The 17,197-nt window shown below is 53.0% G+C and overlaps 2 protein-coding genes across 2 annotated transcripts; both read left to right on the top strand.

Moving 5' to 3' along the window:
- The first annotated feature begins 688 nt into the window (after positions 1 to 688).
- LOC132234107 (olfactory receptor 1I1) lies at positions 689 to 1,629 on the top strand. Its single transcript, XM_059695152.1, is given in 2 exon segments — positions 689 to 1,352; positions 1,355 to 1,629. Coding segments are annotated over 2 exon segments (939 nt in total).
- A 9,003-nt stretch (positions 1,630 to 10,632) lies between these two features.
- Positions 10,633 to 17,195, top strand: SYDE1 (synapse defective Rho GTPase homolog 1). Its single transcript, XM_059696476.1, has 8 exons — positions 10,633 to 10,799; positions 12,245 to 12,586; positions 12,702 to 13,352; positions 13,519 to 13,733; positions 14,367 to 14,493; positions 14,703 to 14,863; positions 15,371 to 15,596; positions 15,848 to 17,195. The coding sequence occupies exons 1-8, from the start codon at positions 10,712 to 10,714 to the stop codon at positions 16,243 to 16,245; spliced, it is 2,208 nt and encodes a 735-aa protein (XP_059552459.1). The 5' UTR covers positions 10,633 to 10,711; the 3' UTR covers positions 16,246 to 17,195.
- The last annotated feature ends 2 nt before the right edge of the window (positions 17,196 to 17,197 follow it).

Here is a 17,197-nt window from a genome sequence, read left to right as displayed (position 1 = left end):
AAGGGAGGGAAGGAGGGAGGGAGGGAGAGGAAGATGTGGTTTTATGAAACACAAGTTGAATGCTTTGGAAAGACTTGATAAAAAGGCATCATTAAAAACAATTGCTGCCTGGCCGGTGTGGGTCAGTGGTTGAGCACTGACCCATGAACCAAGAGGTTACAGGTTTGATTCCCTGTCATGGCACATGCCCAGGCTTCAGGCTCAAGCCCCAGTAGGGGGCATGCAGGAGGCAGCTGATAGATGTTTCTCTCTCAGCCATGTCTCTATTTCTCTATCCTTCTCCCTTCCTCTCTCTCTAAAATCAATAAACATTTGTTTAAATCTAAAAAAAAAATAAAACTGCCTTAGTTTAGGTTTGGTTCCACTTTATTTTGTTTTTACAAATCTTTGCTCTTCTGAAGAGACACAGGGATGTTTATGAAAAATATGCAAGTTGTCTTTAAACCACTCAGGTCTTTGAGATACAGACTATCTCAGGCATGGATGGTTTAATTTGGGGAAACAGAAATCCCCTGAAGGTAGCAGAACAAGGAGATTTGCTGTAAGGATTCCATGGGTTTTCACGGAATCCTACAGATCTCAGTGGAGAACCGGGACAAGGCCTGCATCTCTGACTCCCAACTTATGTTGCTTCCCTCTCCCACCCACCCACCCCCCCTTTTTTTTTTTCAGTAGACAAAGACAGCTCATGGAACCAGAAAATCAAACCGTCGTCTCAGAATTCCTTCTCCTGGGACTCTCAGAAAAGCCAGAGTATCGTGCCCTCCTGTTTGGGCTGTTCCTCTCCATGTACCTGGTCACTGTCTTTGGGAACCTGCTCATCATCCTGGCCGTAGTCTCAGACCCCCACTTCCACACGCCCATGTACTTCTTCCTCTCCAGCCTGTCCCTCGTCGATGCCTTCTTCCCATCTACCACTGTGCCCAAGATGCTGGCAAACCTCTGGTCCCAGAGCCAAGCCCTCCCTTTCGCCGGCTGCCTTGTCCAGATGTATGCCTTCCACCTGTTCGGGACCATGGAGAGCTTCCTCCTGGCAGCGATGGCCATTGACCGGTTTGTGGCCACTGTCTACCCTCTGCGCTACTTGGTCATCATGAGCCCCCGTGTCTGTGGGCTGCTGGTCGGTGGTCCGTGGCTGATCACCAACCTCCAGTCACTCGTGCACACCTGCCTCGTGGCTCAGCTGACCTTCTGCGCAGGCTCCGAAATCCCCCACTTCTTCTGTGACCTCATACCCCTGCTGAAGCTCTCCTGCTCCGACACCCACACCAATGAGCTGGTGATCTTTGCTTTCGGCATTCTCATGGGCATCAGCCCGCTCTCGTGCATTCTCCTCTCTTACACCTGCGTCTTCCAGCGGTCTTCAAGATCCCTTCTGCTCAGGGCAAATGGAAGGCCTTCTCCACTCATGGCTCCCACCTCACCGTGGTGTCACTGTTCTATGGCACCATCTTCGCCGGGTACTTGCATCCCGCATCTCTCACCTCCTCCCAGAAGGACAAGGCAGCTGCCCTGATGTGCGGGGTGGTCATCCCCATGCTGAACCCATTTATCTACAGTCTAAGGAACAAGGACATAAAGGCAGCCCTGAGGAAGTTCCTCAGCAGAACAACCTCCTCTCAGTCCTAGGGCAGAACCACAGGAGGGTGCTGGGGAGAATGAGATGCACTCAAGGTATTCAGATCTAGTGGGGGATAGAGACATGTAAATAAATCATTACAATATTACAAATGCATCACAAAGAGATGAATAAAAAGCTACAGGAACCCAAAGGGAGAGGTATGCATTTTCCCTGGTTTTATCTTCCCTGAAGATCAGGGAAGACTTTTAATTAGCCCTCTCTGGGGTATCAGCCTGATAGGATTGCTATATGGATAATACTAGTCAAACAAAAGATTGGCTACTCTCATTTTAATATTGATAAAGCCAGCTACCTAGCCTTGCTTGTTAGTGACTTGGGGAAGGACTTTGATAGTATCTGATTAGGTTATCTCTCTTGTAAGTGGTTTCAGCAGCCACCAGGTATCACTGAGGGCCTTGTGGCCATGACTTTGGGTGGGGATTGTTGTCATCAAAAGGCCTTCAATGCATGCCTTCCCAGCCCCACACTGGATCCAAGGAGACCATGACATGGGCTCAGGGGATTGTGATTCAATGGGCTGACACTGGACTTTAGAATCTGCCTTCTTGCCCTAGCTGGTTTGGCTCAATGGATAGAGCATCAGCTTATGGACTGAAGGGTCCCAGGTTCAATTTCAGTCAGGGGCACATGCCCAGGTTCGATCCCCAATAGGGGGCGTGTGCAGGAGACAGCCGATCAATGATTCTCTCTCATCATTGATGTTTTTATCTCTCTCTCCCTCTCCCTTCCTCTCTGAAATCAATAAAAATATTTTTTTAAAGAATTTGCCTTCTTCATAAACTCTCCAGGCAGCTGATGTGGGGAGTCCATGGGCCACAGTTTGAGGACACAGGCCCTGGGTGAGCTCCAGAATCCATGTGTTTCCTATGATGTCCTTTAACTGACTCCAAACCCTATATAATTCTACAGGCATGATCAGCAACAAGAAGATGGGGTGGCCTGGAATGCCGGAGAGTTCAGGTTATGAATTGTGTTCTCCAAAAAAAACTGTGTCAAAGTCTAACCTCCAGGACCTCAGATTTTGACCATAGGTTCTGATCCAGTATGACTACTGGTGTCCTATAAGAAGGGAGAATTTGGCCTGGCAGGCATGGCTCAGTGGTTGAGCATTGAGCTATAAACCGGGAGGTCATGGTTCGATTTCCAGTCAGAGTACAAGCCCGGGTTGTGGGCTCGATCCCCAATGCAGGAGGCAGCCATGCAATGATTCTCTCTCATCACTGATGTTTCTATCTCTCTCTCCCTCTTCCTTCCTCTCTGAAATTAATAAAAATAGATTTTTTAAAAGGAGGGATAATATTGACCCACACAGGGAGAACACCATGTGAAGATGAAGGGAGAGATCGAGTGATGTTTCTACAAGTCAAGAAATTACAACAATTGGAAGCAGACCCCAGAAGCCTGGGGAGGCATAGAGCAGATTCTCCCTCAGAGCCCCCAGAAGGATCCAAGCCTGCCAACTTTGATCTTAGATTTCTGGCCTCCAGACCGTGACAGAATAAATTTCTCTGTGTAAGTCACCCAGTTTATGGTACTTCGTTACTCGGTCCTGGCAAATGCATACAGTTAGTTTAGGAAGGGCTGGCATCATGCAAAAACCATGCCCAGATACACCCTCTCAAGTTCATGACCTACCAAGTGTTCTGGTTATGGGAGTCTGGGCTGCAACTGGACAAACAATAAGGGATTTAAACGCGTCAATTCACTTTCTGGATCTAGTGTTACGACAATAATGACACCAACAGCTGAGATGTGCTATGTACTTGGCATGGGGCTAAGCCTTTTATATGCATCATCTCATCAAATTTTCAACAGCAACACTTACAAGGTAGGTAATGTAACTCCTTATTGTACAGATGGCAAACCAAGGCTTAAAAAGGGAAGCTGCTAATAAGTGGTAGCCAAGGTTCATATAGAGAGGACCCACCTCAGAGTCCCAGGTCTTCATGACACACAATATTGTCTAGAATTCAGCGCCTAGACCAGGGGCTACAAACTCAGGCTCTGTGAGCCTGTTTTGGCACAGCCTTTGAGCTGAGAATGGTTGGGAAAATTTTAAAAAGAAGACTATCCTGTGACAGATCAAAATTATATAAAAGTCTAATGCTAGCACCCATAACACAGCTAAGCCCATTTGTTTATATATTATCTGTGATTGCTTGCAAGGTACAAGGCAGAGAGGAGTAGTCTTTTTTTCTTTTCTTGTTAAACCTCACCCACGGACAATTTTCCATTGATTTTTTTTTTAAGAGAGTGGAAGGGAGGAGGGGAGACAGAGAGAGGGAGAAGCATCTCTGTGAGAGACACACACATGTCCGGGGGCTAATGGAACCTGCAACGAAAGTACGTGTCCTTGACGGGAATGACGCTCTATCCACTGAGCCAAACTGGCCGGGGCCAGAGTTGAGTAGCTTTGACAGAGGCCCTATGGCATGCAAAGTCTAAAATATTTGCTTTCTGGCCCTTTACTGAGTTGTTGACCCATTTTCTACAGGAGAAGCCTGGTACTCGTGTAGGTCATGAATCAGAAGCATCAGCTGCCGGAGTCCATTCATTGTCCTCACTAGCTGAGTTTAGACAGAAACCCCCCAAAAGCTAGTAACCTTTGAAGTTCTAGCAAAGGTCAGAACTGTGCACCACCCAGTTAATTTAGGTAATAATATTTGAAGCATCCCCACCTTAGTTCCCTTAATTCCTTAGATACTTATGTAGATCCTTGTTGATTATTGTTAATCAGATACTCTGCCTACTCCCAGAAATCTACTGATGAGCTAATCAGATACTTTATCTATTCCTGGAAATTGTTTGCTGATCTGTGTGTCATTGAAACCTCCTTACCCTAAGGGCTACTCCAGATCAATTAAAGATTGGAGCAGCCTGAGCAGCGTGGAAGTCCTTCGGGACTTGCCCGCCTGGTCCCCCAATATTGCAAAATTATCTCGTGTCTTTTTCTCTCATTTGTTGTGCGGCTCCTCTTTCAGATACCGAACCCTACTCCACGCAGAACGTGGAGGGAGTATTACTTGACAATCAGCATCATGGGAGCTTGCTAGAAATTAAGACTCAGACGCTATCGCAGACCACTCGCTGAATCATAATTTTTTTAAATAGATTTTAGAGAGACGAAGGGAGAGAGAAAGACAGGGAAAGAGAAACGTCGATGTGAGAGAGAAACATCACATCGATCGGGTTGCACACCCCGCCAGGACCGGTGATCCAACCGCTTGGTGTATGGGACCATGCTCTGACCAACTGAGCCACACACCCACACGGGCCAGGGTGAATCATAATTTTAGCAACAACCTCCAGGGTTTTGTATGAACCTAAAAGTTTGAGGATCACAGGGATAGATGCGAGTGAAAGGGGGCTGTACAGATTTGGGACCCAAATAGGCCATCAGTTCAGAGATATGGGAAAACCGAATCTGGGGGGATGATTTTTTTTTCAGCCCCTGCCTTGGTCTGGGAGCCGACGGTGATGCCAAATGCTTAAGAATTACAGCTATGTGCCCTGGCCGGTTTAGTTCAGTGGATAGAAAGTTGGCCTGTGGCCTGAAGGGTACCAGGTTCATTCTGGCCGGAGGCACATGCCCAGGTTGTAGGCTCGATCCCCAGTACGGGGTGTACAGGAGGCAGCCAATCAATAATTCTCTCTCATCATTGATGTTTCTCTCCCTCTCCTTTCCTCTCTGAAATCAATAAAAATATTTTTTAAAAAAATTGCAGCTACAGTTTGAGGACGTGGCCACCAGGTGGCGATAGTATCATTTTACAAGGTGAATCTAAAGCTTTTTTCAGAAACATCCTAGGTATGAACTGACCCAGCACCACACACCTCAAGTGTAATCCGCCCTTGAGAGGGAACAGCATGTGCAAAGTTCCCATGGTGGGACGAAGCCTCACTTGCTCAGAGAAACAACCCACAGTGAGAGGGGACTGGGGTGTTCAGGGGGCTGTGGAGGGTGGCAGGGGTCAGCCCTCACCACCCGACTGGTCCACAGGGTAGAGGCGACCATGACAGAGTTAAGCAGGGATGTGTGGAGGGCCTGTGCTATAGAACCAACCCACTAGTGAGCCATGAATCTGAAGTCAGAAAACTTTTTCTGTAAAGGGCCAGAGAATAAATATCATCAGCTTCATGGGTCACAATGACTCAGCTCTGCTGCTTGGAGTGGAAGCCACCATAGGAAATACATCAAGGATCCATTGGGGAAAAAATGTATTGAAGTCATCAAAGGGATTCAGAAAGATTCACAACTAATATCTACCTTCTATGTGCTCTTCTCTCCCAAAATGTGGTGATAAAATATGACATGTAACTTTTTTTAAGAAAGTAAAAAATACTGCAGAAATAGATCTTCTGGTGCCACAGGCCCTTTGCATATACTGCTCCCACTTCCTCGCATCCTCCCAGAGTTAATGCCGTGCAATTCCCACTTCCTCTAGGAAGACTCTCCTCTCCCGCTCCTGCCCCAGCTACATCATGTGCCTGATATACTCACTATCCTCTCATTCTCCTCACCACATCAGTGATTTTAAATTCATTTGTGTGAGTCTTTATTTTTATTTTTTTCAGAGAGGAAGAGAGAGAGCGCGCACAACATCAGTGATGAGAGAGAATCATTGATCTGCTGCCTCCCGCATGCCCCCCACTGGGGATCAAGCCTCAAACCCAGGCATGTGCCCTGACCAGGAATCATGACCTCTGGTTCATAGGTTGACGCTCAACCACTGAGCCAGGCTGGCCAAGCCATTTGTGTGATTCTTTGGTGAAATGTCTATTTCACCCACTTGACTGAGACCTGGGGGCCGAGACCATGTTCTGTTTACCTTGCCCAGCTCCATACCCTCACGCTTAGTACAGTGGCCACTCAAAATATATTTGTTGAGTGAACGAAAGAATGAATAAGGAGGCAGCATAATAAAAAGACTGCAGGATGCCGGATGAGGTGACTGAGGTAGGCTGGGCTGGAACAGAGATGCCAAGGTTAAGTTGCCGCGGTATGTGATGTAAATTCCTCCTTCACTCCCCAGCTTTCAGTAAAGTTTGTCACCTTGGTGACATCAAGGAAAGAAGCAGGAACAGCAAACTCACAGTAGAACTATTTAATTCAGCAGTAACTGTGAGAAAATAATCATCTAGGGGTTCTCCAAAATCTCAGTGATGGGTTGGAAGGGGTTGAGCCCATTTACGTAAATCTGAAGGATCAGAGTGATGCTGGCCGTTGTTAGAATACAATAATACTTCTTTCTCTCCATACGGGATTTTGTCGGGTAATTCAAAGCAATTTTTGGAGATTCAAACACTACAGCTCAGAGACGGCAACGGACTATCACAAGGCCACACACTGGATTTGGGAGGGGGATTCCAGTCCAGTTTAGAGTGACCCCCAAAACCTGAACTCTCCTCTCTCCATCATGACAATGCTGGCCTCCCAGGTGGGTGACTTGGCTAAAGTCACACTGCAGCTTGGAACAGCTCAAGTCCTGCCCCACGGGGGGTTCTGGGGGGCAAAAGGTAGATCAGCTGGTGGAAGTGGCTACAACGCTGCTGCTGGCAACGCATGAAGGACTCAGTAAGACTTGCACCCAAGGTCCTGGAGGGGGAGCTCTTACTCCCAAGTGTATACATCACAGGGATTTGAGGAGTCACTACCCTTTCTGTGAACCTGCACAGTGGGAGAGCCCCAAGACCATCCTCACTAGAAGGACTCACAGAACTCAGCAAAGTTGTTATACTCATAGTTTATTACAGGGAAAGAATATGGATTAAAATCAGTAAAGATAAGAGGCACATGGGATGGGGTCCGGGAGAGACCAGGTACAAGCTTCGGTTGTCCTTCCTGTAGAGTTGTGAGGACAGTGCTTAATTCTCCCAGCAATGATATGTGTGATGCACTGCCAACCAGGGAAGCTTACCCGAGTCTTAGTGTCCAGGCTTCTCATTGGGGGTTGGCCACTGTATCCGGTCCCTAGAGCTGCCATAACAAAACACCCCAGACTGGGTGGCTTAAACAATAGAAATTTCTTTTCTCATTTTTGAAGGCTGAGAGTCTGCAGACCTCAAGGCGTCAGTCGGGTTGGTTCCTTCTGAGTCCTCTCTCCTTGACCTAATGAGGAAACGGGGACCTAGAGATAAAGATTCAAGTGCAAGTCGTTTACTTGGGAAGTGGTCCAGGAAATGGTGGAAGGGAGGTGGAGAAGTGAGACTGGGAAGGGAATGAAGTTGGTAGAGTACATTTATATGCAAGTTTCCACTGTGAGCAGCTGGAGCTCAATCCCATAGGGACTTCTGGGGGTCAGTGTGTAACATATGCCTCAGTCATCCGACGTGAGGAGTGAGGGAGCTGGCTTACTTATCCACCAAATCCCATTGTCTGCCACAGCGGTGCAAAGCTCTGCTCAAACCTGGCCACCCCCCTCTACCTGCATTTCTTCTTTCCAAAATTCCGCATATATATTGAGGGCTGAATTATCCATCAGTCACCATAAGCACAGCACATCAGGTCTACAGCCAGTGAGAACATTTGGGGAAAAGAAATCTCTCTCACACACACACACACACACACACACACACACACACACACAGGCTCCAAAATCCAAATAGCAACTACCAAAATCCAGATGAGTAATAGTACAAACATCACAAAGTGTTAAGTTTAGCATTTATAATGATTTCATTATATAGTTTGTAGATCATTTGTTCTCACTTATCAAGAATTCCTTATTGCTGAGGAAAAACCACAGCCAACTGTGAGTTATATGAGCTACATAGCCAAATAAATGCAACAGAAAAAGTACAGAAACCCTCCCAAAAGGTTTACCAAAATAAATAATAAATATTGATATGGCTGCTTTTTAATTATTTGATGTGATATGGATGAGGTCAAGGGATGCTCTCATCCCCACATTGACTTCCAGCTCCTCTGAGGTCCTAGGGTACCCCAAGAGAACCCTAGTCCTACACCCCCTGCCTTAGACTTGTAAATAGGTATTGTCCTTACCCCAACCACTCTCCCCACTATCAGCAGCTACCTCAAAGACATCTGGGCAGGGATCTGATGAGGTGCACCCCATCCCTCTTCAGCCTGATTCCTCCCAAACACACACATCCAAGGAAAATACACAGAGCTAAGAGATTTGTGAGACACTACCAACATACCAACATATACACAATGGGTCTCCCAGAAAGAGAGAGGAGAAAGGGGCAGAAAGAATAGTTGAAGAAATAATAGCCAAAAACTTCCCAACGTTGATGAAAGATATGAATCTACACATCCAAGAAGCTCAAAGATCACTAAGTAGAATAAACACATAGATCTACATTGAGACACCATAAGCAAACACACTTTCTCTGTCCAGGCCTTCTAGCCACCCATCTTGTCCCAAACTTCATCACCTGGCACCTGATCTCCTACCTGAACATTCAGCAGTGAAATACACAGATAAGCATCTGGTGGCGTTTCAGTCTAAACAAGGACGTAGATAAACTAGAACAAACTACTGGTGCTATTAAGTTTAAGCTGAAGCAAGTATTCGAAGAAATGAAATACAGTGATGTAATCATGACTGGGTGGTGGTAGGTTGTCAGGGAGGGCCTCCCAATGAGGTGCCATTGAAACTAAAGGATGTGAAAGAGACAGCTTGAGAAGAACCAAGATCTTGCCCGGCCAGCTTGGCTCAGCAGTTGAGCATCAACCTATGAACTAGGAGGTCATGGTTTGAGTCCCAGTCATGGCACATGCCCAGGTTGTGGGCTCGATCCCCAGTGGGGGGGCAAGTAGGAGGCAGCTGATCAATTATTCTCTCTCATCATTGATATTTCTCTCTCTCTCTCCCTTCTTCTCTGAAATCAATAAAAATGCATTTTTTAAAAAGAACCACCAAGGTTTCTGAGGCAGAGGAAACTGCATGTACAAAGGGCTTGAGGCAGGAATAGTTTGTGAAGGAGTCTCAGAGAGGAGACTGAAGTGAGTGCTGGGGACAACAAAGGAGATGAAGGCAGAAGTTTTGTTGGATCTGGATTTTATTCTAGGTGGGGTGAGCAGTCATAAGAAGACTGTTCAGCAGGGGTGTGCCATGATCAGATTTCAGCTTTTTAAGTCCACTCTGGGTGCTGTGTGGAGAATGGAATGTAGGAATGAGGGGTTAACTTTTCCAAAACCACCCCAATAATCTCTCTCACCCCACATCCTCTTGCACAAGGTCACCTTGACACATCACCTACTGAGAGAGATGGCATCTATGTCCCTTCCCCTTGAATTTGGTACCAGAAGTGGCACAGTGGGATACTCGAGGGTGTGTGGGCCAGGAAAGGTAATATAGTGACGGCCTTGTTCACTTTGGGGGCCCTGGATGGCTGTGTAACGAGCCTGCACACCTCCTGGGAGGAGAGGCCCCTGTAGGTGCCCCGGTCCACAGCTGGTATCAGTTGCAAGACCTGTGAGTGCGCATGCCTCCAGATGATTGCCTCAAAGTCTTTCCAGCTAAGGGGCAGAGGCAGTCCGTGTCCCAACTCCTGACCCTCCACGTCTGTGAGCATCATACAATGGCTGTTTAGGCCACTGAGTTTGGGGATTGTTTGTTAAACAGCAGTAGGAACTGGAACTCGGGAGGAGACAGAATTGGGTGGAGGAGGGAGGCACTGTGGCATCCAGGAGACCACGGAAGAGCTTGCAACAGGTTAGAGCAGTATATGGGGGGGAGTAGAAGGGACACGTGCAGGATGCGTTTTGGAGATAAAACCAAGAGAATTGGCGATCACCAAGGGAGAGGGGAAAGAGGGAGGACTGGGGCCCGGGCTGCGCCCGATAGAGATCGGAGTTGGACCAGGGAGGTAGCCCAGAGCCCCCCTTCCCTCCCCTCTCGCCGGGGCGACTACAACTCCCAGCATCGCCCGCTCAGGCCGCGGGAAGGGGAAAAAAAAAGTTTGGGCCAAGCATTCCCGGAATGCGCTTCCTGCTGGCGCTGGGCGGGAGGCGGGCGGGGCGCGACGGCCCGGGCGGGGCGGCGGGCGGGGGGCAGTGCGGCCGGACCCAGGGCTCGCACTCGGCCCGGCCGGGGCCCCAGCATGGCCGAGCCGCTGCTCAGGAAAACCTTCTCCCGCCTGCGGGGCCGGGAGAAACTTCCCCGGAAAAAGTCGGATGCGAAGGAGCGCGGTGAGCGGGACAGGGGACGCAGGAGGGGCGCCGAGCCCCGCCCGGCCTGGAGGGGGTCCCGGGGCCCAAGGAGAGGCTGCTGAGGGGACAGGGGAGCCCGGCGGAGCCGGCTGCGGGCTGGGGTGAGGGATCGGGACGGGCGGGGGTCCTGGGAGGAAGGGGCTGGGGGGAGAGGGGCGCGGACCGTTATGTGCGCCCAGCCCGGGATGCCAGCGCTGCGGGCTCCTTGGGAGGCCCGGGAGGGGGCCTCGCCCCTGACAGGAAATGGGCCGATACGGTGCGCCTGGGGAGTGGAGGCGCTGAGGAGCTGGGAGCTGGGACACTGAGCCCAGTCAGGACAAGGGGCGCTCTGAGCCCCGGAGACCCGAGATAGGAGCTGGGGAGCGCACTTCTGCAGGAGGGAGACCTGGCCGTCAGTCCTAGTAGCGCCCCTCACCCCTCCCACCTATTATTAACCAGTGACTGCAGCTGCCTCCACCTAAGCCGCCCCAGGCAGCTGTCCCCTTGATACAGATGGGGAAACTGAGGCAGGCCGCAGTTGGTAATTTGCCCAGGGTTAGTGAAGTGACTTAAACTGCTCTTTGGAATATGCTCATAATAGAGAGCCGGGTAGAAATTGGAGGTGAGGGGAGGAGGGAGTCTGCAGGCAAGCAAGATGGGACCTAAAAGAAATGGGAGCTGCCTCCAGCAGGAAGTCCGAGGAAGGAAGGAGTTAAAGGAGGGAGACCAGATGACTCCTGGATCGGACCTCCCCACCAGCCCTTCCCAAAGATTCCCAGAGTAGAGATGGGACTGGTGCCCACGCACAAACACACACAGGAAACAGCCTGGATGTCGGAGGGGAGAATGGAGCAAGGGGAGGCGCCAAGGCACTGACCCGGGGTTCTGGTCTGGGCTGAGAGAGATGGCCCACTCCCAGTGGGGTCAGAATTGGAAGACAGACTTGGGGGGGCGGGGGGGATATGCTGCGGGAAAGGAGAACCCTGTGTTCGAGGTCATGCCTGCTCCTGTCTTCCGAGCAAGCCAGCCACTGTGTGCTTGACCAGACATGGGGGCCTAGGAAGTGCGCCCCACGCCTAGCTCCCTGAAGTCCCCCTGGAAAGAGCATCAGATCCCCCCATGTCACAGGACACACTGGGGCTCCGAGATGGGAAGTGACTTGCCCTAAGCCACCCAGTGAGAAGTGACAGGGGCCAGGCTCCATGCCAGGGTTAATGAGGGGGTGGACAATCAGAGCCAGGAACACAGAGCCCCACCAGAGGACCCCTGAGGCCAGAGGCAGAGGGACGTTGGGGACCTCTGGGACTAAGACGGGGTGGACTCTAAACTGGCTAACCAATCCCATTCCAAACAAGCACCCCAGCCCCTGCTGGGGGAAGAGCCTGGGCTGGGGCTGTTCTTTGGGGGGATGAGGGCCTGCGCCTGACTGCCTTGCTCTCCAACAGGCCACCCAGCCCAACGCCTGGAGCCCAGCCCTCCAGAGCCAGAGCCCCAGGCCTTCGAAGGGTCCCAGGCTGGAGCAGAGGGGCCCCCCAGCCCGGAGGCATCTCGAAGTCCCTCACGAGGGGCCTACCTGCAGAGCCTGGAGCCCAGCAGCCGAAGATGGGTGCTGGGCGGGGCCAAGCCCCCAGAGGAGGCCTGTTTGGGGCCTGGGGCACCTGGCAGTGGGGAGCCTGCAGGCGAGATCTGGTACAACCCCATCCCTGAGGAGGACCCCAGGGCCCCCGCACCTGAGACCCCAGGGCCACAGCCAGGCTTAGCTGAGCCAGAGGGCGTGGCCCCACAAGGTGAGCACAAGCCTTACCCGCCCCCCACCCCCCACCCCCACCCTAGCTCCCCAAGATGACCACAGGCCTCAGCCCCATGCCAAGCCCAGGCTGCTGAACTCTGGTGTTCCCACAGGTGTGGCCCCTTCCAACTCCCCAACCAAAGCCTCTCGAACTAAGTCCCCTGGCCCCGCCAGACGCCTGTCCATGAAAATGAAGAAGCTGCCGGAGCTGCGGCGCCGCCTGAGCCTGCGGAGCACCCGGGCGGGCCGGGAGCGCGAGCGTGAGCGGGCCGCCCCCGCTGGCTCCGTCATCAGCCGTTACCACCTGGACAGCAGTGTAGGGACCCCTGGGCGGGCGGCAGTGGCCGGGGGCGCTCGGGGCCTGCGGGCTGGGTACCTCAGTGATGGTGACTCCCCGGAGCGCCCAGCAGGGCCCCTGTCGCCGACCGCCTTCCAGCCGTACGAGGTGGGCCCATCTGCCAGGGCGCCGCCGGCCGCACTCTGGGGCCGCCTCAGCCTGCACCTGTACGGGCTGGGGGGGCTGCGGCCCGCACCTGGGGCCACCCCGAGAGACCTCTGCTGCCTGCTCCAGGTGGATGGAGTGGCCAGAGCCCGAACCGGGCCGCTGCGCGGAGGGCCAGACTTCCTGCGGCTGGACCACACCTTCCACCTGGAACTCGAGGCTGCCCGGCTGCTGCGAGCGCTGGTGCTGGTGTGGGACCCTTGTGTGCGGAGGCACCGGCCCTGCGCCCAGGGCACTGTGCTGCTGCCCACGGTTTTCCGAGGTAGGATGCCTGGCTGCAGGGGGGAGATCGGTGGGGTACAGGGTTCAGCACTTCCCCCAGATTGCTCAGCGCACTAAGCCCAGGGTGGGGGTGTGGCTTGGAGTAGGAGGCCAGGGCACAGGAGCCTGTGAGGGCAGACCCCACTTAAGTCCCCTTGTGTCTTTAGGGTGCCAGGCCCAGCAGCTGGCTGTGCGCCTGGAGCCTCAGGGGCTGCTGTATGCCAAGCTGGCCCTGACGGAGCAGCGGGAAGCACCCCACACAGCTGAGCCCCGTGTCTTCGGGCTGCCCCTGCGGCTGCTGGTGGAGAGGGAGCAGCCCCCCGGCCAGGTGCCCCTTATCATTCAGAAGTGTGTGGGGCAGATCGAGCGCCGAGGGCTGCGGGTGAGCCCCTCATCCCACACCCCAACTAGCCCCCAGACCTCAGACCCATTCCCCAGGACCCCCAATATACTGAGCAAGGACTTCCTCCCGACCCTGCCTGGGATACTCCTGGCTCCAATCCCAGCCTAGACAAGGGCAGGAGGCCCCCCTAGACCATGGCACTCAGCCCCAAACCTATGGGTCACCCACCCAATTAGTGACACCGGATCCCAGCCCTTCTGGAGCTCAGAGTCTCCAGACGAAAAGACATGACTCCAATAATAACATGCAAATATAAAACTGTGGTTGGGATAAGACTGAAGAAGCTGGGAAAGCCCAGAGCAGGGAAGGCATCCTAGAGGTGGTGACAAGTGAACTGAAGAGGAGGAGTCAGAGGTTCCTGAGTCAAAGGATGTGGGTACCAGGACAAGTGATACAAGCAGAGGATTTACAGATCCAGGCTGTCCAGGCAGCCAGGCAGGGACCCCATGACAGGTGTCAGAGGAGCAGGAAGGCAGCCAATGAGGCTACAGCTAGCCCCCAACTTCTCAGCCTACTGCTACCCTGGCCTAGAACTCCAGACCCCACCCCACCGAGCCCTGATCAATCTGTAGCCCCAGCAAAAAGACAGCCCCGCTCTGCTCCCACACCTAGGTGGTGGGGCTATACCGACTATGCGGCTCAGCAGCTGTGAAGAAAGAGCTTCGGGACGCCTTTGAGCGGGACAGTGCAGCAGTCTGCCTCTCTGAGGACCTGTACCCCGATATCAATGTCATCACTGGTCAGCATGCCTCTTCCCTCCCCTGCCCGCTCCTCATTCCACCCTCACCTCATGGCAGTCCCTGTGGCCCCTCTGGGACCTCACCTCTTCTGTAATGGCCTTGTTTTCGCCTTCCTGCACCTGTCCTCCTCCTCTTTCCTCCTCTCAGCCTCAGCTGATCCCTCCAGAAGCCAGGCTTGCCCTGACCAGAGTGGGTCCTGTGTTCACAGGCATCCTCAAGGATTATCTTCGAGAGTTGCCCACCCCACTCATCACCCAGCCCCTCTATCAAGTGGTGCTGGAAGCCATGGCCCGAGGGCCCCCAAGCAGGGCTCCCCCCAGCACTGAGGGTACCCGTGGGCTCCTCAGCTGCCTGCCAGATGTCGAGAGGGTGAGTTGGGCATGGGTGGGGTAGGTAGGACAAGGAGTGGGCTGACAGTAGAATGTTTCACCCATGCCTGGGCCGTAATGGCCACGAGCGTGAGGCATCATTAAGTAGGTGCTATTGGGATCCCCTCTTCATAAAAGTGGAAAGCGGGGTCCAAAGCAGTTGAGTGAGTTACCCAAGGCTGCACAGCCAGGATATATCAAAAATGCACAAGGGAGTTCCTGGCTGTAGGATCCTGGACAAGTCCAGACCCTCTTTGTGCCTCAATACCCTCATCTATAAAATGGGATTAACATCAACCCTGCCACACACACAGAGACATGGGTTCAAGTCCAAGCTTTGTCATTCCAAAGCTGTGGCCTTTGGTCTCCCCTCCAGCAAAATGGACTCATAATACTAATACCTGATGGTTAAGTCTTAGCTGTCATCTCCCAGCTGTGAGACCTTGAACCTGTTTTCCCATTCCGAGCCGCCTTAGTCTCCCTCATGCGCTCCCAACCCTTTCCTCAGGCCACGCTGACGCTTCTCCTGGACCACCTGCGCCTCGTCTCTTCCTTCCACACCCACAACCGCATGACCGCGCAGAACCTGGCTGTGTGCTTCGGCCCCGTGCTGCTGCCCGCGCGCCAGGACCCCGGCAGGCCCCGCAGCCGCAGCTCTGGCCCGGGCCTTGCCAACACAGTGGATTTCAAGCGACACATCGAAGTTCTGCACTACCTGCTGCAGGCCTGGCCAGGTGAGTCCGCCCCCCCCCCAGGCAGCCAATCAGATTCTCAGGCTTCAAGTAAGCCACGCCTCCTCATCAGAGTAAACCAGTGCCTGGTTGCCTCAGCAACCAGTTCATATCTAGCCAAGCCAGGCTTGACGCTGCTTTTCAACATGTCAATCAGAGATATCGTGATCTGGCTGGTTACCTAAACAGCCAATCAGAGACCTGGCTGCCGCCTCTATGTCCTGTCATCACAAGCCCGCCCTCTCCCTCTGCAGATCCCCGCAGGTTCCCAGAGGCTACGGACCTCGACCCGTACTTGCAGCCCAAACAACAGCCGTCGCTGCACTTGCCGCTGGCGGCTCCTGAAGTAGTGACTCGGCCCCGCGGTCGGGGCGGCCCCGAGAGCCCTCCGAGTAACCGCTACGCCGGCGACTGGAGCGTTTGCGGGAGGGACTTTTTGCCCTGTGGGCGGGACTTCCTTTCCGGGCCCGACTACGACCACGTGACGGGCAGCGACAGCGAAGACGAGGAGGCAGGGGAGCCCACGGGCGCCGCAGACTTCGAGGATGACTTCGAAGCGCCCTTCAACCCGCACCTGAACCTCAAAGACTTTGATGCCCTCATCCTGGACCTAGAGAGAGAGCTTTCCAAGCAGATCAATGTGTGCCTCTGAGCCGGGCGGGGCGGGACCCCGGATACTAAGGGCCGGGCTCCTGGTTGCTGAGACAGTGCCCTAAAGATAGAAAGGGACCAGACCTGTCTTTCAGGCCTAGCTCTGGATTGCTGGGGAGTTGCCTAGCGACCAGCCAGCAGATGCTGAGATTTAATTTCTCATTTCCAGTGCTAAATTATTTGGGTACTGGTTGCAAAGGCCAGGGACTGGAGATTTGGGGACCAGCTGTTGTGGCCATCTTTTCTGAGGACCAAGAGCATCTCCCCCTTGCTGGGCTGGCCTCTCTTGCCTCCCCTTGGCCTAGGCAACACCAGTTAATGTGAGCATCACCCTGGGATGGTGAGACACCCCCCAGTCAATCCTCTTGCTGCTGCCAACCAAATCAGTATTAGCTTTGAGCATTGCACTCTGCTTCTCCCTCCCTTTGGGAGGGCCCAAGGACTGTGAGGAGGTTTGGGGTGGGGTCAAGAGCAGCCCCTACCTGGGCTCCAGCTGGATAGGGGCGGCCTGGGCTTATAGAAAAACAGATTTCCCCACTCTCTCCCAGGGAAAACCCCACAATTGCCTCAAACCAGCATATTGAGATCGTAGAGTTTGGCCCTTCCCCTCCCCAATTCTTCCTCAGCGTCCTTGAAGAAACTGAGCACTTATAAGACCTCCCTTTTGGAGGGGCCCCACCTGAAGTGTCAGGCTGGGGCACTTTGGTACGGAACATATTTATTGCCTCTGTGTGTGTGTGTCTGTGTGTGAGGATGAGAGTGCATGGACACGTCTGGAGCAGACGTGTGGGGCTCTTTCAGGGACCACAGAACGGGGGAAGGGTTCACAGTGCTGAGTACCCTGAAATCCCCAGTACTGGTGCCCAGTGGGAGAGTAGGGTCCCCGTCTGTCTACCCCCCTCTTCCCCTCACTTCCATCTTTGTGAACAATAAATCAATATGCACAGGTTCTG

Source organism: Myotis daubentonii, chromosome 5 (assembly GCF_963259705.1).
Source record: "Myotis daubentonii chromosome 5, mMyoDau2.1, whole genome shotgun sequence".
In the NCBI taxonomy this organism is placed as follows: Eukaryota; Metazoa; Chordata; class Mammalia; order Chiroptera; family Vespertilionidae; genus Myotis; species Myotis daubentonii.
Note: the sequence above shows the minus strand (reverse complement) of the source record. Positions and strands in the feature narration are given on the sequence as shown.

Excerpts from the sequence above, each read along its gene's own strand:
- SYDE1 (XM_059696476.1), top strand. The coding sequence starts at position 10,712 with ATGGCCGAGCCGCTGCTCAGGAAAACCTTCTCCCGCCTGCGGGGCCGG. Across the intron at positions 13,734-14,366 it reads TCGAGCGCCGAGGGCTGCGG|GTGGTGGGGCTATACCGACT; the intron begins GTGAGCCCCTCA and ends TCCCACACCTAG. Across the intron at positions 15,597-15,847 it reads CCTGCTGCAGGCCTGGCCAG|ATCCCCGCAGGTTCCCAGAG; the intron begins GTGAGTCCGCCC and ends CTCCCTCTGCAG.